Source organism: Leuciscus leuciscus (assembly GCF_965113295.1).
Source record: "Leuciscus leuciscus genome assembly, chromosome: 1".
Taxonomy (NCBI): domain Eukaryota; kingdom Metazoa; phylum Chordata; class Actinopteri; order Cypriniformes; family Leuciscidae; genus Leuciscus; species Leuciscus leuciscus.
The window spans coordinates 60,773,118-60,798,920 of record NC_138725.1 but is presented as its reverse complement, the minus strand read 5'-3'; the positions used below and the strand labels follow the sequence as shown (position 1 = coordinate 60,798,920).

The 25,803-nt window shown below is 39.3% G+C and overlaps 2 protein-coding genes across 9 annotated transcripts in view; both read right to left on the bottom strand.

Annotated features, from left to right (window-relative positions):
- Positions 1 to 6,064: 6,064 nt before the first annotated feature.
- hoxb2a (homeobox B2a) lies at positions 6,065 to 11,113 on the bottom strand. Its single transcript, XM_082165521.1, is given in 3 exon segments — positions 6,065 to 6,752; positions 6,755 to 7,366; positions 8,191 to 11,113. Coding segments are annotated over 3 exon segments (1,158 nt in total). The 5' UTR covers positions 8,684 to 11,113; the 3' UTR covers positions 6,065 to 6,699.
- A 64-nt stretch (positions 11,114 to 11,177) lies between these two features.
- hoxb3a (homeobox B3a) overlaps positions 11,178 to 25,803 on the bottom strand; it is a 51,227-nt gene continuing 36,601 nt past the window's right edge. For 3 of the 8 annotated variants that reach the window (XM_082165466.1, XM_082165465.1, XM_082165469.1), the window contains 3 exons: positions 20,618 to 20,684; positions 14,036 to 14,633; positions 11,178 to 13,337 (listed from right to left, as the gene is read on the bottom strand). In XM_082165466.1, coding sequence (XP_082021592.1) covers positions 12,577 to 13,337; positions 14,036 to 14,525 — 1,251 coding nt within the window. In that variant the 5' untranslated portion in view covers positions 14,526 to 14,633; positions 20,618 to 20,684 and the 3' untranslated portion in view covers positions 11,178 to 12,576. The other 5 variants (XM_082165470.1, XM_082165468.1, XM_082165467.1 and 2 more) reach the window with 5 other exon arrangements.

Genomic DNA, 25,803 nt, shown 5'->3' with positions numbered 1-25,803 from the left:
TGGTGACCAGTTGCATGACCAAAGATGACCCCTTTTTTGTCACTGTAAAAAAAATGTTTTTGATTTAACTTAACCAAGTTACCTGGTTGCCTTACAATTTTGAGTTCATTGAAATAAAAACTTTTTGTTATTACAATGGAGATTGGTTTAATCAACAGAAACTCAAAAGATTGTTATCTGAACCACATTAATTATCAAGTTAAGTTAATTTGATAAAAGAAAAAAAGTTGTGATAACATATCATGAAAATATTTGTACAGTGTACATTCAGGTAGGCCTACAGTTTAACATTTAAAAATAATTTGAATAAAAAGTCAATAACTACACTGAAAAAGTAGAATTTACTTAATTTTTGTTTTGCAAGTTAAATTTCACATGTATGGAATTGTGTAAAATCTACTTAACTAAGTTATGTAAAAATGAACAAAGAATGTGTAAATTGAACTTGGCCAGTTTGAGTAATTTCTACTTTGAAGTTTACTTTGCAATACTCTGTTTCAAGAACATTTACTCAAACAATGTAGCACTGAATCAAGCTATGCTTTTGAAATGTTGTTACACTTGACAACATATATGAGGTACTCAACCGCAAAGAGACCCTTAATACTTGGTACATAATATACAATAATGGTAATAATCCATAGTTTTTGAGATTGTGTCATCTTTTTAGTAGAACTCCAGATTAATAAACCTAACAACAAAAGCAATGAAAATTCTGTAAATTCAACTAGAAAACAGTGAAAAATGTAACCTTATTAATTTTTCATGCCCCGGTGCATGATGGGAACACCAGCATCAGAAAGTTGAGTAAGTTTGACTTAATGTTATAACTTTGATACTTACTCAAAGAATCATTGTAAACATACCAAAATATTCCAAGTAAATACAAGTAAGCTGCCTTCAATGGTGTGTCACTGGATACATTACGTTTTTGGGTGACTGCTCTGTTGCTATAGACAAGATGACAGCTTAGAGCATGATTGCTCCGAGGTATTGTCAGCACATTCTCTTGTTGGCGGGGTTAAGGGTAAAAATGTGTTATTGTTAGATACTGTACAAGTGTAAGTGAATGCCCCCTCACCCTCTGAAAAGATATGGACAGCTGTGAAGGGTCTGCTTCAAGCATACAAAAGCAAATATTCGCCTGTTTCTAATTCTGCTGTAGAAGGTTATTGCCACATGTCATGCCATGCTGCTCTTCAAATGCTTTTGTAATTTTTACACACAAGGACTTTATTCCTTCAGCACTTGAAAATTCAGGTGAGCTTTCATGAACATCAGTGACCAAATCAACACACAAAAATGACAGACTAACAAAGCTGATAACCTTGCAAGTGCATCAGAAACATTTTTAGATTTAACAGGGTTGTTGTTAAAAGCAGAAATTTGTGCAGAAAGACATGCGAGGTCTTGAGCCAATATGCGTCTCATTCTTTGTGGCATGTGTTCATCACCAGCTGTCGCTGTCTTTTGAAAACATTTTGAAACAAATCCATGCTTTCAGTCAGCTTCCTTGGCGTAGGCCTAATGCTAATGTTAACATAGGCTACTGGATGACTTTATTTTCGTTGTTTAAACGGTGCCAAAGAATAGCCTACTGCAAGAAATGTTTATGACAGACAATTCTATCTTGGCCTGTAATTACTTTGATATTGTGCTGACGATCTTATAAGAAAATGTATCTGTTTGTTTATAAATTGGTTATTTCGTATGAATTTATACAACGTGATTCATACGAAAACTCTTTTTTTTGAATATAGGCTAGCATAAAGGTCTACCCTAACCCCGCCCCTAAATCTAAAGGTGCCTTAGTAGGCTAATTACCATAACTATTCTGGGGTGCGTTTCCGTCGTTATCAGCATAGTTCAACGTATCGGTGTTCTCCAAAAACATAGTTCTGCGAACATTCGCAAACGCATCGCGAATTTGGTTGGAACGACTCTCGGTCAGTGGTGGTTAGACGCATATTTTCTTGTTTGCATGACATGTGGACTAAACATGTGGAATAAATCCTTATCTTGAGCCAAATAAGAAAGCTGACATGCAGTAAAATCTATAGCATTTATTTAGAATACATACAAATTCACGCTTTTAGTATGTCAAGACATTTAACGCGTCGTTTTTTAATAGTGCGCATGTGCGTACGTGCTCAAGTAGCCTACGTAAGAACAAGCCAAGATTGAATCTTGAAATAAAGCAAAATAACGGAGAAAATTTTGAAAAAGTCCTCAGGTGCGTATAATTTATAGAAAAACATCTAGCATTAATTCGATCTCAAACAGATTCATAGTTACCCCACCACCTACGTGACATCATTAACCAACGTGGCCGAACGACCAATTTGCGACAATACGGTTTCGGGAAACAGTCGTGACTAGCTAGTAGTTGTCTTAAACGATGCATCGTATAGGCCTATGGTAGTTAAGAAGCGAGTTACGTCGTTGTACGGAAACGCACCCCTGACTTGTAAAAAGCATTCGCGTGATCGAATAACTAGTAATTACAACTTTAGACTCGTAATTTAGGCCTACTTGTACCATGCGACCACTGCAGATTTATTTTGGAGTTAATAGTGCAAGAGAAACGTAAGTCCGAATCCATTGGCGTTAACAGCTCCACTTACAGTGTCACGTATTGCCATATCTTATTTACGGTAATGACATGGCGTAAACGCAGCGTAAGCGTCAGCAGTGGGGTGTAAACCAACCCGATCTCACGGCAATTCGTACGAATTTTATGAATATGAACTTATACGACCTCACTCACACTTTTTGATAAATCGTACATATTTTGCAAGTTGCCCAATTCGTATGAGTTCGTACAAATGACCTGCCCCTGACTCCGCCACTAAACATACCTATCACTGGGGTTTAGACAAATCGTACGAATTAGCCACCATACTCACTCGTACGAATTGGTCGTGAGATCGTGCAAAAAAAAAAATCGAATTAAATTCTACAAATTCCACCATTTCGGCTAAATATTATATTTTATAGAAAAGTTTTGGGGGTTTTATCAGCCATTTCACATAGGGCTATCAAAATGTGTGTCCTTTATTTGTGTGAATATTAAGCGATCAGACTTGATCATGTAAAAAACCTTTGTGTCTTTGGATTAAAATGGATTTTATTGTATTCACTGACTTGCTATTTGACCATCACTTTATCTACCTGTCATTGTAAGCTTCACACCCATTCTGTTTCCTTTAGAGAAGTTTTGAGAGTGTGTACATTCACAACCTTTGCCACAAAGGCTTTGTTTTCAGTATATTCTCTCTAGTTTGTAAAGTTTCCTTTACAATTTGTCAGCATTTACTTTTCACTCATAGAAGAGATCAAATAGAGAGACCAAGATAAGAGACTCATTATAGCTCTTTATTACATCATTATCAAACATTATATAATGCTTATCAATCATCCAGTCTGGATGAAGGTATACGTGCAAATATCAACGTTTCAATTTTATCTGTTTTAGCGGCTATAGGCTTTATATGGAACTGATGTGTCTTGTTTTTCAGTAAAATGAGCTACGGATGCATGCTGAAACATTTATGCGAATTGAACTGCTCAAGCTATTAAATGTCACAAGAAAGGTTTCAATTGGCCTCATAATCACTCAAAGTTTGTTTGTCTTCAGAGCACAAAGTGGTGCATCTTAGTGGTATTGTTGCATTTACATCCTTGGGGTTCATTTTAAATTAACATTTTGACTAATCTTCATACTGTGACGCTTCATTGATACGCATGTGACCATACGCATATGATAGGGCCAGCCTTTTATGAACAAAGTGTGTTTGCCAAACAAATGAAAGCAAGAGTTACTACAAAATGAGCTGTTTACAGAGCTCATAATCCAATACAATGTATTTACTCTGCTAACCGTAAAGTCTTAAGGCCATTCTAAAATAAGCTAAGATAATGTTTTGCTGTTACCATTGTTATTGATGTTACTCAATGACAAAGTACTTTGGTTTCCTAACCACTTCAGTGATTAAACTGAGCCTTCATGGTGGTTTGACTGAAATAGGGCAGGAGACATTTCCACTTTAATCTTGGCTAGTCCCACCACTGCTTTAGGCATAGCAGTGCCCAGGATGCACCACTGTAAACATTGGCCCATTTTCTCATGTGAGAAAATCCCTATGCCACCACACCTTTTCTTATTTTAGACTTTGCCGGCCCAAAGTACTGTGCTCTGCAAAATATATAAACAGTAAGAGCCGGTCTGATAAATGCGTAAGAGCTGGCAGGCCACCAACCAAAGCATAGAGTCTGAGATAAAACTCGACCTAGCCACACCTCAAATTATCAGGCTGATGGGGGAAAAATCACCACCCGAGGGCTTAAAATAAAAATAAAAATAAATAAAAAATAAACCAACTTGTGTGGCCTCAGGGCAGGGAAGAAGTTGTTTATCTTGTTTGGAGATATGTCGATAAGTCTCTGTCTCACCTGTCCCAGGTGATTTAAACAGAAGCAGGGCAGATGAGTCCTGTATATGGCGGCATCAGGATATTAAGAAATCCCAAACCAGGACCTAAACAAGAAATAACTATACTGAAAATCAAACTTGAGACTTGACTCTGAATTTAGATGCCAGCCAGACAAAATCACACACATTTTTACTGATCAACAGTAGACACATTTGCCTTTGTATCTATCCATCTGTATCTCATTCTCTCTCTCTTCCACTCTTGACAACCCAGCAAACTTTGCTTAAGATTAGATATTAGATATTTTTTATCCCAGCACTATTTAGTCTAAAAGCTGATGAAAGCAGGTGAGTTGTTAATTCAGTGTTTGGCTTTTGTACACATGCCGTTAAATTCTTATCTGCGATATTTCTATACGTGACCAGATCCACCTTGCCAATAATATGAGCAGATCAACCTGTTCCACACACACAGGGGTCCTTACCTGGTACTGCTAATGTAAACCCAGCAATAACAAAAAAAGACCTATTCATATGTACAGAAACCTTGTTTTGCTGCTTTAAATTCATCAATGCTAAATGACAGAGAGATAACAGGAATCTGACCTGGGTGATGCAGACAAATATAATAATAATAATAATAATAATAATAATAATTGTTGTGATTATTGTTTTTATTAGCCTAGTTTTGTTGTTGGTGGTGGTGTTATTGCAGCTGTTTTACATTAAATAACCACCATGTCATTGTAAGATTATCTCCCCCATAAGGGCTTGGGATAGATCCAGCTGTTACATAAAGTGTTCAATATTTATTACAAGTTATAGAAAATAATAATACAATTATAATCTGTATCTTTAACTGATATATTTCTGGCCTGTGCTTGTCTAAACTGGTGGTTCAGCTGGCAATGAGTCAGCTCGGAGCACCATGCTCGCAGCTGCAGCCCAAACTATCCATAATGGCTGCCGCTTTATTGTTCATATCCTTCATTGTGTTTCGAGCGCCATTTTGCATCAGGGTGCAGCTATGGGAACCCACAGCCCAGTCAACCGCTTGACCCCCCTACAGCTCCCGTGCCCATTTTTAAAAACATCCATCTAATAGATATCCGTGCTGCTGCTTTTTATAATGTTATCAGCCACAGCCCATTTTGTAAATAAAATACTGTTTTAATTTTTCGGATTAATAATAATCACTGTTCTTATTGCATTCTTTTTTTCTTCTTTTTTTTTTCTTTTTTTTAAGTATCGTCGAAGAATTTTGGGAATGAAAATAGATTTTACTACAAATTTTAGTAGCTTAGGCTATTCTTTTTCTGAGCATATGCAGTTCCCACCTCTCTCTTGTAATAATACTAATAACACAAAATATCACTCATCCCAATATAATGATGGTTACAAATGAATAATAATAATAATAATAATAATTGCATACTGTTAATAATGTTCTTAAAAAAACAAAACATCAATTCAACCTACGGACTGAATTGTGTAGTTTCATCACAATACATCAATACCAAGGAGAAATAACAAATACTTAAAATTAATGTCTTGATTTGTATTAAAATAAATAAACATTCTTTATAATGAAAAAAAAAAATCGTTAAACCTAAGAGAATCAATCACACTCGCTCCAGCATATATTTTTTTTATTGTATTTTTATTATTTCAACTATGAAAATAACGTACAATAAATAAATTTTAAATTTACTATTAAAGAATCTCAATAAATAAACTAGTTCTAAAATTATTCAATAGGGACAACGCCCGCCTTGGGAGAATTCCTAAAAGCAGTTCAACTACCCTTATGTCTGACACAATTCCTGAGATTCCAATGATTGAGTTTCACTGAAAAAGTCCGTAACCATTCATCTGTTAGTCGAGATAAACTAAAATCCGAGAATCAAAAGGCAATAAAATACCTGAAACTTCGACAGGGGCCATTCCGATGTGTATTCAAAAAAGATTACATCATCGTATTTTCAAAATAATGGATAATTTATTTCCGTGTAGGCTTAGATTCACGCCTTTTTTTTTGTTTTTCTTTCTTTAAAAAAAAAAAAAATAGGTAAATGTTTTGTTTTTTCACTCTTTTTCTGTCATATTATAGGAATGTTGCGGTCGAGAAGCATTCACGACTCTGCAATAATATGTAGTTCGATTGTTCTTGTATGCGTTTTGATGTCTTTTCTTTTCAGAACTGTAAATGTTGCAAATCTATAGTACAAAGGGTGCTCGTAAACAGGTCAAAATCTTCCTCGGAAAAGTCAACTGGACTGTCCAGTGAGCTCTGCAAACTCGGCGATAAAGCGTCCGAAATCTGTAGGCAGGAGTCCGTCGAAAAGAAATTCAAATCGGGTAGAGAGGTGGCATCCTGCGGCTCTGTGAACGAATGCTCCGGCCCAGCTGCTCGGCCCTCAGTCATTGTAGAGGGGTTATCTGCAGTAGGCGTTGGATACGGGGGGGAGTGAACCGCTGTGTCAGGAACAGATGCAGGCTCCGGCTGGTTCGCCTGGCCATCTTCAGGCGTGGGCTGGCTTTTGTCCGCACTGTTCGTGTAGGAGGCAGTTGTCGGGCACGTCTCACTCTCGGAGACTGCGGCCGAACCAGAGCCAGAACCAGATACTTCCACAGATTGGCTCGAATACGGTGAAGCAGCGTCGGTTCCCTCCAGGAGCTCGAAACCGCTGGGCTCGCCTTCTTGCCCGTCCCGGTGGTGCGTAGTTTGCCGTTTGTGCTTCATGCGTCGATTTTGAAACCACACTTTGACTTGGCGCTCGGTTAGATCCAGAAGTGCTGCTATTTCAACGCGCCGGGGCCGACAGAGGTATTTGTTAAAGTGAAACTCCTTCTCCAATTCAAGTAGCTGCGTGTTGGTGTATGCGGTCCTCAGCCTCCGTGAACCGCTGCCATTATCCAGTCCACCTTGAGCCTCTGCAAGAATCAAAACAGAAATAAGTCCCATACAAAAGGCGAAGTCATCGAACTTTATGTGAGAAATTGTCCAGATGACAGTAAAATCCCAGTGTAGAACAGCCCTGCGGTTTGGGCTTGTCATGTAGCAATGACTGCAATGGTTAGGCATGTCTTGTGGTAATAGACCAACGTGGTGTACAAGCGGTATTTCAGTAAGCCCCATATTTTGTAGTGTTCCACAGCTTTCACAATATATATATACTGATATCCAAAATGGCTCCCCAAGCCATGAAACATGGTTATGAATGAATATCGAGTCGCAGCTGACATCAATTGCGATTAAATCGTTATTATAGATCAAGATCTACTATCTGCAGGGTAGTAATCTTTCAGAATGTGCACAGTTTTGTAGCCTATATGCTAAGAAATGGGGGAGGGTGCCTTTTTATCTTTTTAAGACATTACAGCAACGGGATTTAAATATATATATTTATATGCACAATAATCATCCATGCTTAATGATGCTTGAAATGTAGACATCAGATGAAATTACACAATTATTCCTAAATACAGGGAGCTCGTCAGACGTGAAATACTAGCCCATCCAAAGCAGGTTATGCTATACATCACATATAAATAGGACAAAGAACAACTTCGACAGGGCTTTCTATTTTATTTTATTTGTAATTGCGTAAATATACAAATGTAACTGTAATAATTCTAGGTTATAATAGCAGGCAATAAGCTACATTGACATCTATTCAAGTCACGAATCATTCAGGAAAAAATGTCCAAAATGAAGAAATGCAGAACAAACGCGGTCACTGCTTTGATAAACGTACCTGTCGGGGACTCCAGTCCCGCGGTTGTGTAGCCAGAGGATGCCTGAGAAGGGGAGGCTGCTGCAGCAGCGGTGGCTCCGGGCTTGGGGCACTTCTTCGAGGATTTTTTCTCTTTCATCCATGGGAACTCGTGGGCCAGGGGTGCACCACCCGACAGCGGGGCCGGGCCTTGCTGGTGCTGCGTCGGCGGTGCTGTTTGTGTCCGGAGCTGGAGGCCATTGGAGGCAGTTCGCTTTTGGCTCCTCGGTCGCGCCTGGTTGCCTGTGCAGGGACTCAGACTAGGGATGGTGTGCTCGAAAGGAGGTGGAATTGCTGTCGAGTCCTTGATTGATGAAGTTTGAAATGACTCCAGGACAGCGGGGAAAGACGTCAGGCACTCTGCAAGGGAAGGCTGGCTGTTGATGAACCCAATCTCCCTCTCAAATTCAAAATTCATCGCTTCGCCTGGGCAAAAAGGGCGTCCAGCGACACCAACATACGCAAAAAATAACATCCAAAAAGCTAGGATTTATTTTGCGTTCCTGCTATGACGGCATTTGCGGGCTTTAATAATTGTGTATATTGGTGATATTACTAGCGTATGGGGACCAGGGTCTACTAAACTGAAGACTATGGGCGAAATTGCAGCCAATTCCTGGTCACATGACTCATCTCAGCCAATCGAAATTCGGGGCCTGGTGGCAAAAGAAAGCAATATTTGTCTGAATTGATAAAAAAAAATACAACAGGATATTATAATCCAGTTCTTATAGTAACATGGAAGAAATAATAATAAAAAAGGCTCCCACTTGCCATGTGCTCGGACAGCCCTGTTTTGTCGTGAAGAGGTAAAGTGAGGGCCTCTTATGCTAGACGACAACAATCCAAATGCAGAACTACCGGTGATGTAATTCACAGGCCTTGTCTGATAAGCACATCCACAATATGGCTTCTTGCGTATTTACTATCAAGGGTCATTAATCTTAAAACTTTTGACAAGAGTAACAGACAAGAGATGTAGCTCTTGAAATATTTCTTTTATCAAACACATAAATACGGATGTACAGGAGTGATGTTGAGATTGTCTGGCACATTTACCGAATAGGAGATTCCCAACCATTGCCACACAAATAAATTATTTTGAGGTTTACCTTTTATTTTATTTTTATTCTTTTATGCAGAATCTGAAGAACTGCTGAAACCTGGGACCTTAAAGCGCGTAAGTTTGCACTAAATCCAGGTTAGAGAATTGTCAATTAATAATATATTTCTATTGGCTATTATTATTTTACTTTTTAATAAATAAATAAATGTAGATAAGACATATAATACCGCACGAAAAATAGTTTTATATGATGTGTTTGTATGGGAAACATTTGTTGATGTGACAACCAAAAGTTCATCATGAGGTCGCGTTTACAAATGGAAATTGCGTATATTGACTTGAACGCATTGAAAACGTTATATTGCAGATTGGACGAAGAAAGCAACAATATAATGTTACTTGATGAAAAACTAAGCAAAATTGGTTGCGTCAAAGTCTAAAACGAATGGGAAAAGGGGGTAGATATTTTTAGAGCAAGAGTAGAGAGGCTGCGAGGGTGATCAATCTTTTCGCCGGCAAAGCGCTTGACAGCAGCCACCCTCAAGAATTCACCTTTTTCCTCCAAGATCACAACAAAGAAAACCCCCATTATACCCTCGTAGATTTGTGGATTTTTTTCCAGAATTATCTATTTTTTTCTGCATTGGAAACATTCTATTGGCGCGTCGCATTGATAGGATTATTGAAACTAAATTGTGTTTCAGCTATAACTGTAATCTGGAATTGACTTCGCAATAGTTCGGATTTGCAACCCGGGCTTCTTTTCGTCGTTTTTCTCGTCTAAAAGAACAGTGGAAACAGATATAAACCTGTGTGGGTGTCTGGGAATTTTAAAGGAAATACAAAGCAAGCTTGTAGGCCGTGGGCGCTTCGGAAAGGCTTCAGTCTGAAAGGCCCTCCTTCACTACAGAACGGAGCTGACTGCGATGGACTGGGACGCACTGATAATCTCTCTTTTTATTTGTCGTCTGTGTTCTATGTTCCTATTTCGGAGAGTACTTACATAAACAATTATCAAGTTAATTTATTTTTATTTTATTTTTTCAACTGGATTTTTTTTCCACTGCAAAATAATGATGTTCTGGGACGAATTCTACAACATTTTGCGTTAAAAGCTTAAAGGAATTTATATCATCCGAGGGACAGCGGTTTTTAATTCATTTCTTAAGATCTATCTGGATTTAATATTTGATGCCTTATGTTTGTACACTGTACCTCCAAATGTGACTATTTTCTGTGTAGTTAAAAATACAAGTACTTGCTTCTTATGCACTTTTTTATTCTGATAAACGCGTTGATGTATTTTTATTAGATTTTTAGTCACATTCATTGAGGCATATAAATGTTTGTAACAGTATAAAAAGTGTAATCCATACAACAATCACATGTTGAGAGAATTATCACAAACCGCTAAATGTGCAGGCCTATTTGCGTTTTGCGCATGCCATGGAAATTGTTTAATGTTATTATCACTGTTATTCTAATATATTTATTTTGTATTCACACGGTTGCAAATTGTTGTGCTCTATTTTTTATACAATAAATGAATTCGTTTAGTTTTATCTAAAGCCTGGGTATGCTCAAATCAAATCTGTGTTAAATGAATGAGCTCATAAAGCAACGCAACCTACAATAATCGGTTGAGATCCAACAACCAGAAATACGTTTAGTCAGCATTTACCTGTATCTGTCTGCTTTAAACTTGGGATTATTTGTAATCATTTGTTTTAATTCCATAACCAGTAAAACAAGGGTTCAGCGATTCCATTGGACCCCTTTCACGTGACCATTGCAGGCGCGGCCTCCAGGGCTCTTTCACAGGCCTCGAGGAACCCCCACCCCCACCCTTTCTGCCTTTGCCTGTATATCTGTTTGGTAAACTCATGAACTTATAGAGTGGAAATGAATAACATAACATTTTATTAAAGAATTGTTCAACAACCAACTCTTAACAAGGAAATAAAAGTAGTTACAAAGGACAAATGAAGTTCTCAAAATGTTTCGCTATATTTCGTCTAATTCTCGACTATGCGGGAACGGTTTGATTCCGTTCTTGCGCCCCCTGTACAAGTCAAGACATTATTTATACAAGGGTAACATAAAGCTACATATCTCTAAAATACAAGAACTAAAAATTAATTTCTTACAATGACAAGAACACAGCGTCTTTTTATAACAGGTAGATACTAAAAAAGTACATTTTATCGATATAAATACATGGGGATAAATAATACAAAAAAGAAAGTATTTAAACTGGCTATAACAAATAAATATATATTTATGAATGTTCACTTGAACACACTTAGCGAAAGACGCTGATTGAAGGTCTTCCGATTCAAAATAAGATTTACTTTTCTTCCTCACCCATTAAATGTAAACTCTAAGTGCAACAATGATGCCCAGACCAGAGCGCATTAGGCGTAAACAGAGACGTCTGCGCTGTAGCTTGGTTTCCCGGACATGCATTTTTGTTCAAATATACCCTGTTTCCACGTTAAGTCAAGATATGAGAAAATGTGGGCCTTTTATATTAGTTTGGACTAATGTAGGCGAACCCAAAGATTGGGAAAGATAGAGAACTGGGGAAGGGAGTATGAGGGGGAGGGGGAGGGGGAGAGGGAGGGGACAGCGAGTTGAGGGAATGAGTTTTAATTTACTAGTATTCTCAACTCTTCTTTTTTACCCTGTGTCAAAGCCATAACAAAATTATATTTACTTCTCATCAATAGTGATAGGTAGCATAGTGTATAACGGACTTAAAAGAGATGAATATCTTTATCACCGTCTTGCTAAAGACAAGGTGCCACTCTGCTGCAGTTTTGGGAACAAGTTAATAAAAAATTGACATTTGTGTGACGTTTTAAAAAAAGAGGTATGTGAAATAAGGGTAGTGGACGAAAACAATCCAGTGGTTTTCTTGCACCAGTAAGTTTAAATGTAGGGTATACCGTACCACTCTCCAAAGTGTGAGGAATGCAGTGACAATGCTGAAGAAGTACACAAACATTTAAGATAATGTAATGAGGTCATACAGCTAGACAGTCTATTCCTTGGCATAAACTAGCCACTTTTCACTTTTACACTTTTCAGTGTATCATTTTAAAGGGGTATTTAGACCTATGGATACTAAATTCAGGTATGTTCACGTATGAATGGAAGGACAACATTGACATAAACCGGTGTTCTAGTCATGGCAAGAAACCACTGGATCATCTTTTTCAACCCCATTGCATCGCCCCATGGGTTAGTCTGTTTCGTTTTGTCTTCCTTTCATTTCTTTTATTATTATTTGTCCAAACCTGCTACAGATGAGTCAACTTGGGTGCTTCTTGGATTCTACCCTGAGAAGGATGGTGTGCAGACAGATCCGTGTATGTCGGATGTGGGTCACACGGTCCATGGTGCTGGTTCCCCGACATCTGTGTGGCACCGTTGTAGTCCATGCTTGCCGACTGGTGGTGTGGTAGGTGATTGAGGCCATACATAGAAGGCCCAGTGGCAGGCATGGCATCAACATAGCTACCTCCCACATACACGGGGCTACCCTGCATGTTTGGTGTCCCGTAGGTGCCACTGTTACCCTGTAGCCCGTGTGGGTCATAATCCGGTGCAGTGTTTCCATACTTCTGTTGGGGTGGGCAACCTTTCATTGGGTTCTGATAGGCTGTTGACATGGCATATGCATTTTGATGGGGCTTGTTAAAAGATGGTGGGGAGGGAGCGTCATAACTGCCCATTGAGTGCATAGAGTTCATGAAACCAGCCGAGGACTGCATTGGAAGAGGTGGGCTTCCTGTGGGGGATGGCCCCCCTGAGGACGAGCCGATGCCTTTCAACTTTTGATCTTTCTTGTACTTCATCCGCCTGTTCTGGAACCAAATCTTGATCTGCCGCTCGCTGAGGTTGAGCAGATTGGCCATCTCCACGCGCCTCGGCCGGCACAGGTATCGGTTGAAGTGAAACTCCTTCTCGAGCTCCACCAACTGAGCGCTGGTGTAAGCGGTGCGTGCTCTCTTGGAAGCTGCAGAACCCGGAGGGCTTTTCTCACCACCGCTGCTCTCCGCTGGGGTGAGAATGAAATAAAACATAATTACTCCACACGGAAATTGAATGCATCGTTCCCACTAATAAAGCCGGCCATGAAAAACTTATCCCCCTGATATTGGTTGTCAACACTTCATAACTTTGGCATTTATTAAGAGACGCATGCCCTTACATTGACCTTGTGTATGTAAATCACATTACAACTAAAGCCCAGGGCCAGAATCGTACGGTGCACTAGGCAACGGTGTGTTTGCTACATGGTTTGTCTTTTAAATGGTTTACAGGGAGGATTAGAAAGATAGAAACCTCTATGTGCAAATTCAGAGGCTTGTGGGATAAATCTTCTGTTATCTGGACACAATAATTATGTATGACAAGTGATGTGGCATTACTGCAATCTAAAATCTAAACAATAATCTTTGCGTACTGCCGTTTCATCTTCTGCCACTTTTATAGTCAAAGATATTCAGAGCATATAACCATATAATCATCACAATTCTTAGACTTTTTTTTAAAGCTGTACAATAAACCTGGCTGGCCTGTCCCCTTGCTAAACATATTGAAAACTTTGAAACGAGCATGTTCTGATTTAGTCCCACCCCTATTGTATCCCCTTTCAAGCTAATAATGTTGGCCAACATCTGTCTCGGTCAAGAAGGGTGAGAAGAGGAGAGAATAGAACAGAACAGAAGAGAAGAAGGGGTTTGGCAAACACACCGTTAGCTGAGCTTGCACTAGGGGAGCTGTTTTTTTGCTTGGTGTTCTGACGTGACTCCTTCATCCAAGGAAAGATTTGCTTCGTGAGAGTTGGGTTTGGGGCCAGAGAAGACGACTTGGATGACGATTTGGCTGTGCCCCCGCCGCCAGCCCCGCCACCACCGCTACCGCCTGGCTGCTGGGTGGCATTTGAGGCAGCAACGTTTACAGCGTTCTGAGGAGGGGAAACCTGGGGGGGTGGGTGGTGTTCAGGTGGCAGACTGGGCCGCATGCAGCTGCCATTAAGCTCTTTCGTCTTGGCATGCTGAGGCTGTGGGGGTGCGCTGGTGCCGAGCGACTGTAGAGAGCATGCAGACCTTTGGTAGTCACCCTCAAGATGAGCTGAGTTCTGGAAGGCTGGTGCCGGGGCATCATAGCCAAAACCGTTTGCCCCCTGGTACGAGTATCCTCCGAAAAGTGTCGAGTTGTCGTAGTAGGTCGTTTTCTGCATTTCCAAAAATCGAGTTACCGGCTACCAGGGTCCTGACGACCTTCTGGAAGAACATTGGCACTAGATGTCACGTGACGGTCTCTTTCCAATGGCCTCTTGGAAGCTGACCTGAAAGGTTATAAGAGGCACATAATAAGAGGGGCGCGAGGTAAATCCATCTTACTGCACTGAAAGACGCCATGACATGAATAGCATGTTCCCACAACACAGCCTGCAGATGCTCTCTCTCTCTCTTTCTCTCTCTCTTCACTCCCTCTCAAACTACACATAAGGTTTTGAACTGGCATACTCCATTTTATAAAAATATATTATTATTTTTTTGCATTGCATGTTATATAAATTGTACTTTAAATTACAGATTTATCTTGCCTTTGTTCTCCAAATAAATAAATAAAACGTTTTGTGCTGTGGTCATTGTTCCTACTGATATGCAAGTATTTAGGTAGGAAGGAAAAGAAATAAATCAATAAATACATGCATACATACATACATAAATAATCTCTTGTCATAAAAATAAAGATGTTACGATTAACTTGCCAAGATGCGTTTTAGGTGGTAATTGTTGACACTGGGCTCCATTCTAAGATCTCTGATATTGTGTAAAAATATTTCATATTTATTTAATTTGTGCAATTGAAACGCAATAAAACGCTAACGCATTAAAAGTCAACAAAGCGTTAATCAAAAAAGAAAATTAAACTTGGACAAAACAGACGATCTCTGCGGACATTTGAGAGAGCTCTTGTCTCAAACACAAAGGGAATCTTTGGAGGGCTTTCTCCAGTTACAAACAAACGTATTTGGGCAACATTAAAACCTGACAAACCGGCACTGTGTTTCTTTAACTTTGTTGCTGGCCTTTATGAACGCAGAGGGAAAGCTTCACCAGAAGGTGTTATTCGTAATGGTCGCAGGACCAAAAATAGACAAATCCAGCCCTTTAAAAAGCTCAAGACCTCGCAGCTTTGCTCTGGGGTTGCTGAGAGGACCGGGCGAAAAACGATCACTCAAACACTTACAGGCACCTGGCATTTATTCTCACTCACTCGCCTGGGTAGTAAATGTTATTAAAAAAAGACGAAGGGAAGCCAATAATTTGCGTAAGATGTTTTAAGAAAGGACTACTAAGGCTTTTGCTTTATCAGATACTTGCAAGTTCAATTCACAGTGGGCAAAACCATTTTAACTATTTCGAGTCCTTTATTCATAGATAACATTACCTTGCCATTTTTCATTAATTATGTGTATATTTCTATAAATGACACACAAATGTATTTAGATGACTGGAAGACCACATTAGTATTTTAATGCTGTCATATATTTCGTTTGCTACACATGGCAATAATGAAGGCCTGATTTACATAAACCCTGTTTTGCGTCCTGTGCTTTTTTTCTAGTTGTAAAAATCAAATGAAAATAAATAAATATATATATTCATTTGATCAAGTAACATTTTTTTTTTTCTGGTTTATATAACTGTAATTGTATTTATCGTAAAATAAAGTGTTCCAGAAAAAAAGCATATGTGGTCTAGCTAAATACTATAGCTAAATTAATCATCCTTATAATTTATCATTTAAATTCACTTATAATTTTCTAAAACCGTGTGTATGTACAGCCTGTGTGTGTGTGTGTGTGTGTGTGTGTGTGTGTGTGTGTGTGTGTGTGTGTGTGTGTGTGTGTGTGTTATATAACAATGTTGTTGTTGTTGTTTGTTTAAAAGAAAAAAGAAAACTGTTTTAATATTTTGAACCAACATTATACGCTTTAGAGCTCAAAAATACATTATTGCAGAATCTAACTCAAAGAAAAAAAATCCTTTGTTAAAATTGACTGGAATAGACAGTGAATTTGTCTTTCTCTGACTGATAATGATTCTTACTGATTGTAAAATGTACTTCCCTGCAATAAATGGATATTTCTAATTCTACGATTAATATTCTATTATTTAGAAATAAATGTGTAAACATTGAGATGTTTGTGTTTCTGTTGAATAAAGCGTAAATGTGAGCTGCAGCTTTTGGACATCAACTCAGTCTCAACACGTCACAAATGTCGGTCATTTATCTTCGAAGAGGACGGCCGGAATCCTAATCATTTACTCTAAGGAATTGTACAGGGAAGAGAAAGGGGAGAGGAAGAGGGGGATATAAAAACAGGCATAATAGATATGAAATCATATCGCTGTTCCATTTAATGGAACACGTAATGTCTTGGCCCTCTTGTTACGGTAACACAATAACCAACTTTTCTGTAGATCCAGCCCTAATACAATTACGGAGTCGAAAGCAGACGTAGTAGGAGCAGGACCAACCCAAACGTCAACAAAAACAACACTGCTTGGGCGCCTCTTTGCTATTCGAAAATAAGTTACCTGATATTTATGTAAATATTAAACGGATAGCTTACATATAACCCCCAAAAAGATAGTAAATAGTATGTCGATTAGAGAGACCCACAGTCTTTGCATTCGGAAAGAACAGGCCTTTAACGTGCAAATTCAATATCAAATGAAAACAAACCTTAGTGCCAATCGAAGCATTTGCCGAAATCGTTCAAATCATTTGAATATTGCATACTGACGTATAACTACGGCGTTTTATTTTCTCGCGTAAAATCACCACCTCAGTCTTGAACATAAACTCACGCTTTCCTACCAAAGCATTTATGAAAACAAACATCCCCCAAAATGATCTCCTTTGTTATGTAACAAAGCCAAAATTAGACTAGATAACACAATCTTGGGTGCATTTATTCAGAGGTAGCGAAAGAAAGCTCCAGCTTCAATGGAAGCTTAAAGCATTGTGAACTCTTCTTGAACCGCGTTTGGAGTCATACGGTCATAAATCACTAGGACACACATACCGCCATTCACAAACTGATAGCCTATTTCAGACCAGCTTACCTTAGCCTCTGACGAGAGACGCGCGAGCAGGCATCATATTTTCCACATTCGGCCACGCTGCAATCAATAAAGAAGCCCAAAGCTCATACCAGTTTCGATATTCCAGCCAGACAGCGCGCGTCAAACGCCGGGTATCTCGAGCACGGCTGCCCCGCGCCAGAGTGCGGGCGCTGCTGGACGATTCCCCTCGGCTCGCGAAAGGGGGAGACGGTCTAGCATTAAAGATCTGAGGTATGCGAGGGGGGCTGCAAATGGACAGGCAGCACTGCTCCTGGCCGCCCTGTCGACTGGTACGCCCTGCTCGCAGATAACAATGGCCTCAGATTTCGCCTTCAATCTCCCCTCTCCTTTTCCTCATGGCGCAAAATTGAACATCATAATCCGATGTGGGCTCCCGACTCGCCGAAACATCTCCCCGTCTCATGTCGGGGCCCGTGGTCTGCTGGTAGCCTATTATTTGCTCGTTTTTGCTAGGTTATTGTATGTAGTCAACACCAGGCCTTTCCAGCTATTGGAAATAACGGAGCAGGCTGGATGTGAGAGGCTCAAGCGTTAATCCCCATCAAACAGCGTCACCAGTGAAAACTTATGCTAATTGCAGGCGCTCGGGACAAGATAAAGGTCTACAACGGAAGCAGAAGAGTTTTTTCCCCGAGTCACTTTCACTTGTGTGGTTGAACTATTATCCTCTAGTAACATTGTTTAGCAGGCAACTATAGCAGAGAGGACCCATTTCTCGCTCCCTCTCTTACTCTACCGGTGTATATTAAATTACCAGGAAGTACGTTCTCAGCGCCGGCTTGCCTCTTGCTTGAGGCAGAAACAACATTCTATCTGTATTGTTAATATTTCATCACATCCCTGCCAACACACCCAACTATAATAACTTATGCGCAAAATATATATAAAAAAAACAATGAGGTGGGGGTGTAAGAACAAGAGAACAGACAACAGGCGGACTTGAAACCTGAGGGAGGGGTGTGAAAACAAATCACCAAAAAAAAAAAAGAAAGCTTTTTTTAATATTAAGAAGCTCTGTCGAGTTCTGGTCACACAAGTCCTGCGAGTATCAAGGATGGCGCGTGCACGTTAAAATAGACGAGAGAGTGTCTTCTGTTTTTACTGTAGGCTATACATAAAGAGAAAAATATCAACATATCCTTTAAGGGTGGAGGACAGAAGGGAAAAATACGATACGAGAAAAACGCGAAAAGGAAATAAGGATGAAAGCCGGCGCGAGACCAAGATGGAAAAAAGAAAAGAAAAAAAAACACACCAGGAAAGTGTTCAAGAGATATTGCTACTTCTCTCTCCTTAAGCCAAACACTACGTCTCCCTCTCTCTTACTCTCTCTTTCTCTCTCTCTCTCTCTCTTTCTCTCTCTCTCTCTATTTTTATTATTCAGGACACTACCCCCGTCGTTTATGGCTACGTAAGATTTATGACTTCCACCATACACAGGCAGCTGTAAACAGGCAACTTTAAAAAGATGCATTTCTTCTAGGTGCTTGAATAGAGAGCATCACCAACGGTGTGGGAGGAAGGCACAAGGCAAAAATGTAGGTGTCTGCAACTTTTTACTAAACGGCATTGTTCCTTATTTTGCAACCTTGCTAAAAGGATCCAATGGGGAGCCACTTAAAAGGGCACTAATTAACTAATACGTGGGCTGAGGCAACGAAATGCAGAAAACACAATTTCTACTCTTCCATTTTGCCATCTTTCAGCTATGATGTAAACATTAACAAACTGTTATTGTTCAGACAGTGGGTCAAATTGTACAGTTCGGATTATGACGTGCTGGTTTTCATGGACTGGGATTCATGTTGTTAATTTTCATAAAAAGGACAGCATATTGAGCTGCGCGGTGATGGATGTTACATTCCTCGTTCTTTTCCAATGGAATACAAAAAAAGACAACCACAGCCTCGGTGCATTATTTCCATGGATGTACATCTCGAGAAACCAGGGGGGGAAACTACACTTCCGGACATTCTATCCTACCTCACAAGGATCCCTGGATACTCGTTTTGAAATTAAAATCAATGAGTTCGTTTAAATAGATTTTAAATCTACTGTATGTTTGTGTTGGTATATTAAAGAAGTATTGAAATTGTTAAATTATACAAACAACATTTATATGCAGCTGTATGGAGCATTGTATACTGTTATTTCAACAAAATTCCATTGTTTTTTTAAGAGTAATAATGAAAAGTAAAAATGGTTGCAAACCGTTGCTATAAGCAGTTTCATTCAGTATTGTAGGAACAATTTAAAGAGAACATTTTTCGTTCATAGGACAGTGGTCTTTAAAAAATAATGGCATTAATGGAAAAAATATTTTTGTTTCAGAATGCTATGCCCCTGAAAAAAAAAAAAAAGTCAAACAACAAGACAGCAAAACAGCTCTAGTAGCCTTTTGGCAAAACAATTAATGAGCTGCTGTTAATGTTGTTGTTTGTATGTTTATTTACATTGAAAAAAAAAACATGTTGTGAGTGTTATTCTAGCGTGGGACTTACTGTGAGTTGCGAGTCTCCGTTTGCTAAGCAATTATTTAAGGCGTCAAACGATTTCTCAAAGAATCATGAGCAGCCTCAAAAATAAAACAGCACGTAATCACCATCCCAATCCCTATAGTACTATATCATTGTAAAACAGATTTCTGTTTCAATCAGACATTAACTGTTTTTCTATTTTTTTCTTTTTTTCTTTTTTTTCTTTTTTTTTTCCCCAGTCGCAACATTCTATACATTTTAAAAACAACCTAGATGCAGCAACACACTCGAAATGCGCATCGATCAATATAGAAAATAGCATAGGGGACTGCAAAAGTTCACGAGATGTGTTCCCCAGTATGCAACGGTATAATTGCCATCCAAATTGGGATCATTATATGCAATCAAACATGCATTTGAATGCTATTGCATTATATGCTATTTCAGCTAGAATCCTGATGTTACATTGTATGAAAAATGCTTTGAAATTAAAACATTTTAATAAAGCATGCGAATTTTCTGATTTGTTTTATTCTTTGAGTCAGTAGAAATATAAATTCAGATTTCATAATAATACCAATGTTTAAAACAATTTTTAAAAGCAATGGGGAAAAAATAGTCTCTTTCCCAAACACATAACCAGAGGGTATAAATCACTGTCAAACTTGAAAAAAGATTGAATCACTTACCGAGATATTGTCCTTTATCACTTCTAGATTTTATGCAAGGATACAACTTCTTGATAACGAGAAGGAACTGTAAGTAGAGGGACAGAAAAAAGAGAGATGCAATCAAAACGGGGTCGCCAAAAATCCAATAGAGAACACCAGACCTCATGTAGAGAAATTGACCTCGAAGACAATTTGATGGTTGGCCACTGTTGACCGACATGTTAACCTTAAATTATGTTCCGGAATACAGAGAGAAATTCGAGGCCAACGAAAATATTTACGCTGTATCCCAAAGTCCCTTACTTCTATTGATTTTCAACATGTATTGAATTAAGCATGATATTTCTAATCATTTAAAACAGAACCTTTGGCCCTCCTAACGGATTTACTGACAGCAGAAAAGGGTATGTTGAAAATCAAAACGATTCATTCTCAAAACCATACATGCGCTCTTATTTAAACATTGAAAAAAAACACACAGATGAATAAAGGAATAAAAACGTAATAACAAGCATAACAAGCTCTCCTGGCCTTGTTATAAAGAATGATCTACTTTTCTGTTCTGCAATATTATGCAATTGTTATTTAATAGTTATATAACATCCCAAGACAATTGCTAATACTAATAATGATAATACTAATAATATACTAATAACAATAATATATAGCATTAAAATGTTAAAATACAACCATCATACACAAATTACAAAAAAGATTTACAAAAATGAAATAGAACAAGCGACAACGTTCGGCAACTATTGAGAAAACCATGAAGCGCGAACCCCACCATTCTGGTATAAAATCCACCCATAAACTTGATAAACACAGCCCTTAATCCAAACGGGTGCCCTGGAGGACCGAAAATGGATATATACAGTAGGCGATGGCCTGAACTGAAATGGAATGAAATGGCCTTGCTGGTCTGCATAGCAGCGCTTATTAAAAGTGGAATATAAACGTTGGACGGTTTCGTTCGCCGGCTCGTGACAGCTACCCCAAACACATAAATCAAAACGAGGATTCCCCCGACCTCCCCGACTCTGCGGCCTACAGCGCTATAAAGTTATTTATTGCATCCCCGCACTTACGCACGCCGTTGGCTCGATTCCATTCCCAGCACCCGGGCCCGTTTCTACCGCTGTCCGGGTATTTTTGGGTCGATTCGTCCCCGGTAACACGCCAGCGACCCGCAGCCTTGCTGGACTAACCTAAAGTTACCTATAAAGTGAAGGGTGCTCGTGCCCCAGCAAGCAGGAACGCTGCTGCTCTCAGAACAAAGGGAGGAGGCAGCTCCCAGCCAGAAGAGCTGATGAGCCAATTTTTAGTGAGGAAAATGGAAGAGAAAGCAACCAGAGAGCAACGGCTTAGCCGAACCAGAACCAGCTTCTCCTCTGCTGCACGGAAAGCTTTCCAATAGTGTATAATTACTGTCCAGGCTATCGAAGGCTCAGAGAGAAAACAACAGCCGGATTCACGTGCGCTCATTACTGCGGACTTTGCAACAAAGGGCTCCTGCATCATTTATATAAATGCATATTAAGTGGATACACGGGCAGTGGGAGACTGTGTTCGGTTTGTCTGACCGTTTAAATATAGTAGGAGCTACTCTCACACTCTGCATAGTTCACACTGTGAACTCATTTGCACCCATGTTTGATAGCTTCCAAAACAGTTGTGCTACATTTTTAAACGTATTATCCCTCTCACCCTTGGATATTGCATCATTTCTTTGCATGGCCGCAGCCATCTGTAATATAGTTCTTCGTTTCAAAAATATATGCAACACGTACGTACGAACGTGGGAGAGTAAAACTCGCGAAACTAAAAGAGGCGCGCGGCGTGGCTTTGACAGATTGGCACTGGGTTTGCAGCTTGACCTTTCCGTGGAGGTGCGATAACTCACCAGATTAATGATCAGTCAGAGGTACTTTGGAATCCCCTTGTAATGTCTTATATTTATGCATTAATCTCCCGTCCTGTACGTCCACAGGCTCTTGAGAAGCACGTATGGCACCTTCTGGAAGTCAGCGCAAATCCGACCTCATCCCATTTGTTGTGTAATTTACCAGGCGGTTTTGAACTGGCTATTTAGTAGTGACTGGGCGATACCATAAAGGCCCTCTCTCCAAAATCCAAAATAATGCCCTGAATCCTTCGCTCACGTGACACGCATGCGTCAGAATGTCTTTTTGAAGTATTTTCCTAGTCTTAATAAATCCAAAAATAGAAAATATGCATTTTCATTCATAATCCATTCAATCGCAATTAATTAACTTCTGCCCCGTTTTCTTGAGTGCCACCCAGCAAAAAACACTGATATCGCTCCCCCATCACAGAATGTTGAGCTTTCATCAAGTCCGTTTGTTGGAATCCCGTGCTTTGAAAAGTAATGAGCTCGAACGCTTAGCATACCCAAATGCCGAAAGAGGAGTCTGTTTTAAGCTGGGAGCGGCTAGATATGTCTTCTTTTCTCTTGCAGTCTGGCGGATGACATCCAACTTTCAACACCACAAACTTCAGTGTGAGGCCGCTGGATGCGTTAGGCCTTCTGTGGCCAATCTTTGGACGATTAAAGGCGTTTCTGCTCTAGCAGGCTGTGGGAATGGGCAGGGGGCTTGGTTTCTGACACCCACGCATATAGCATCAACTAAAGATTTCTCGTTTGCCTTACTGACCTGTGCGCAATGCTCACAACAAAGACGCTCACCGGGAAGAACTTTTTCTCATATGCGAATTAATCATTATTTATTGCTCTGGACTGGGGTCAGGTGGTTTTCTTTGTGTAAATTTTATGTTTGCGCTACTTAATCATATTTTGTTTAATTGACTTGTCCTAAAGCTTTACCTTGATGAAAATATCGTCCAAGTGGATTTACTGGTAAGGCTAACTAAACGAAACTACAAACCTGAAGATTAGGCATTACCGCGCAACGCCCTGCAATCCTCCATGCTCTAAAAGTACTCATTCAGATGGTCTTAAATAAAAGTCAAACTTTCAGCTATTCTACCACAAAGTTAATTTTTAAGGACCATCTGTGCATAGGGTGGATAATGTTTAACTTTTTTTGAATGAAGACACTGACTGAGGAAGAGACAGGGTCTTTGGGTCAACCAAGGCCCATGCCCCCAGGGTCCCCAAAACTGCCAACTTCACAAATCTGACAAATGAGCAGAGAAAATAAAAATGCACCCTGTTAGAAGTGAAACAGCAGTTGGATCTGATTTTAACTTTAAGAGTAAAAGATAAGTTAAATCAGTCATTGAATGATTTATTTTGTGGTCGCTGTTTAATAGGCGCTTTAGTAAAGCTGCATAACTCCACACACCACTGCAGCTATTGATGCACATGAAAATCACAGACTGTGATAATTATGACAGCAATAAACTATTCTGAGACTGGGAAATATATACATACTGTATATAAAAAGCTTTATGACCTAGTTGACAGTCGCACTGTTCTTTAAATTGCTCTCTCTTACTGGTCCTCTCTCTTTACTGTCAGTGATTTATGATAAAATCAATTAAATTATATCCACTTAGAGTTTTGTGGTTTTATTCAGACCTGTACGCTAGTTCGCGGAAACCGCTGGTCACAATTTCTCTTTTGGGCTAACGACCATCAAGACAACAACAAAACCAAAAGTAGTACTTAGAGAAGAGATTTTTCAAAATGTGTCAGAACGCGCAGATTGACTCAGAGGGCTGATTCCTGAGCTTCTAAAAGCGTTTGATGCACATGTCTACAAGTGACAATGTAGTTTTAGCTTGTTTGATGTCAAACATTTGTGTCAGAACCTTTAAGTGATTTATAGTAAACTTTTGTTAGCATTTAATTATATTATGTCCTCGTCCTATAGGTTATATAGCCTATAGCAAATGTCTCCTGTCTTAATTCAAACAAACCATATAATAGACAAACGTGTTACGGTTTACGCAACAGATATTTTTGAAATTAACAATATTTTGTAGTCTCAACTTTTATATATATATATATATATATATATATATATATATATATATATATATATACACTGTTCAATGCTATTCACCTATGTTAACATTCTATCGCTTCGAAATTGATAAAACTCACATTTTATTATAACTTCACCGTTTATCAGTAGTAAAATGTAACAAAGATTCGAGAATGAAAATTCGTCGTTGTTTTTTCTTTTAAGAAATCCATGTTGAAACGACCAAGGAGCAGGGAGCACAGAAGAGACATTATGTTTCAATATAGCCGTCTACCTTGAGGCCACATTTGAATTATTAGCCGCTCTTTTATTACCTTTGACAGCTTGCGCCTACTATAAGTTTTAAGGACGCCACTCGTTTTACAAGCAGCAAAATTTAAAAATAATAACAAGAATAAATGGCTATAAGGCCATTTTGGGATACACGTGGCGCGATCAGTGGAAAGCAAAGCAAATGTCGAAATTAGGAGCTGTTAGTAGAATAAGCAGCCCTCTATTTAGGTCATAAATCTGTCTTCTTTTTTCTCTTTCAGACCTCTGCGCGAATCTCCATACTTTTCCAATCAAGTGGAGATTTTGAGAAATTAGTCTAACTGATGAAAAAAAGAACGTTACAGAACCACAAGAGTAATAAAAGAAATGTAAAAAAGAAAGGTATGTGGGGAATGAGCCAACATTTAGCCCTCATCGGTTACCTATTTGAAGGCAAGTGTCTCCAGTTGTTTGAAAACAAAGAAAAAAGTTTTCGTAGTCGGGCACACCCAGGGATGACTCTAGGTCACACAACGGATAATTAATGACTTGTCGGCAGAAGAGCTCGGGACACAAGGAAGAGTCCAGGCATGCGGCATCATTCGAAGCTTGCAAATCTTACCTGACATCCAGCATTCCTCCCGGTATCTCCGCCGAAGATGTGCCTTTGTTTTTGGAATATTTACGCAAAACGACGGAACAGAATGGCTGCCGTGAAAGGATTGTTTTATAGATTTTAAATAATTGTTGTTCGATGAGAGAAGGTAACGTTTTATAGCTTCCTTATCGATTTAAACGTTTACATAAAACAATAAAATGAGGCTACTTTGTGGATCACAGCGTATATAGGCGCGTTGGGAACTGCTAATGCGCGCACAGCCCCACTCAGGCGTCCACAATCCCAATATTCCGGGAGCTCAGCGTTTTTCCTTCAGCCGAACCCCAGGCTTTGAGTCTTAGCGTGTGACTGCTCTGGAGCAC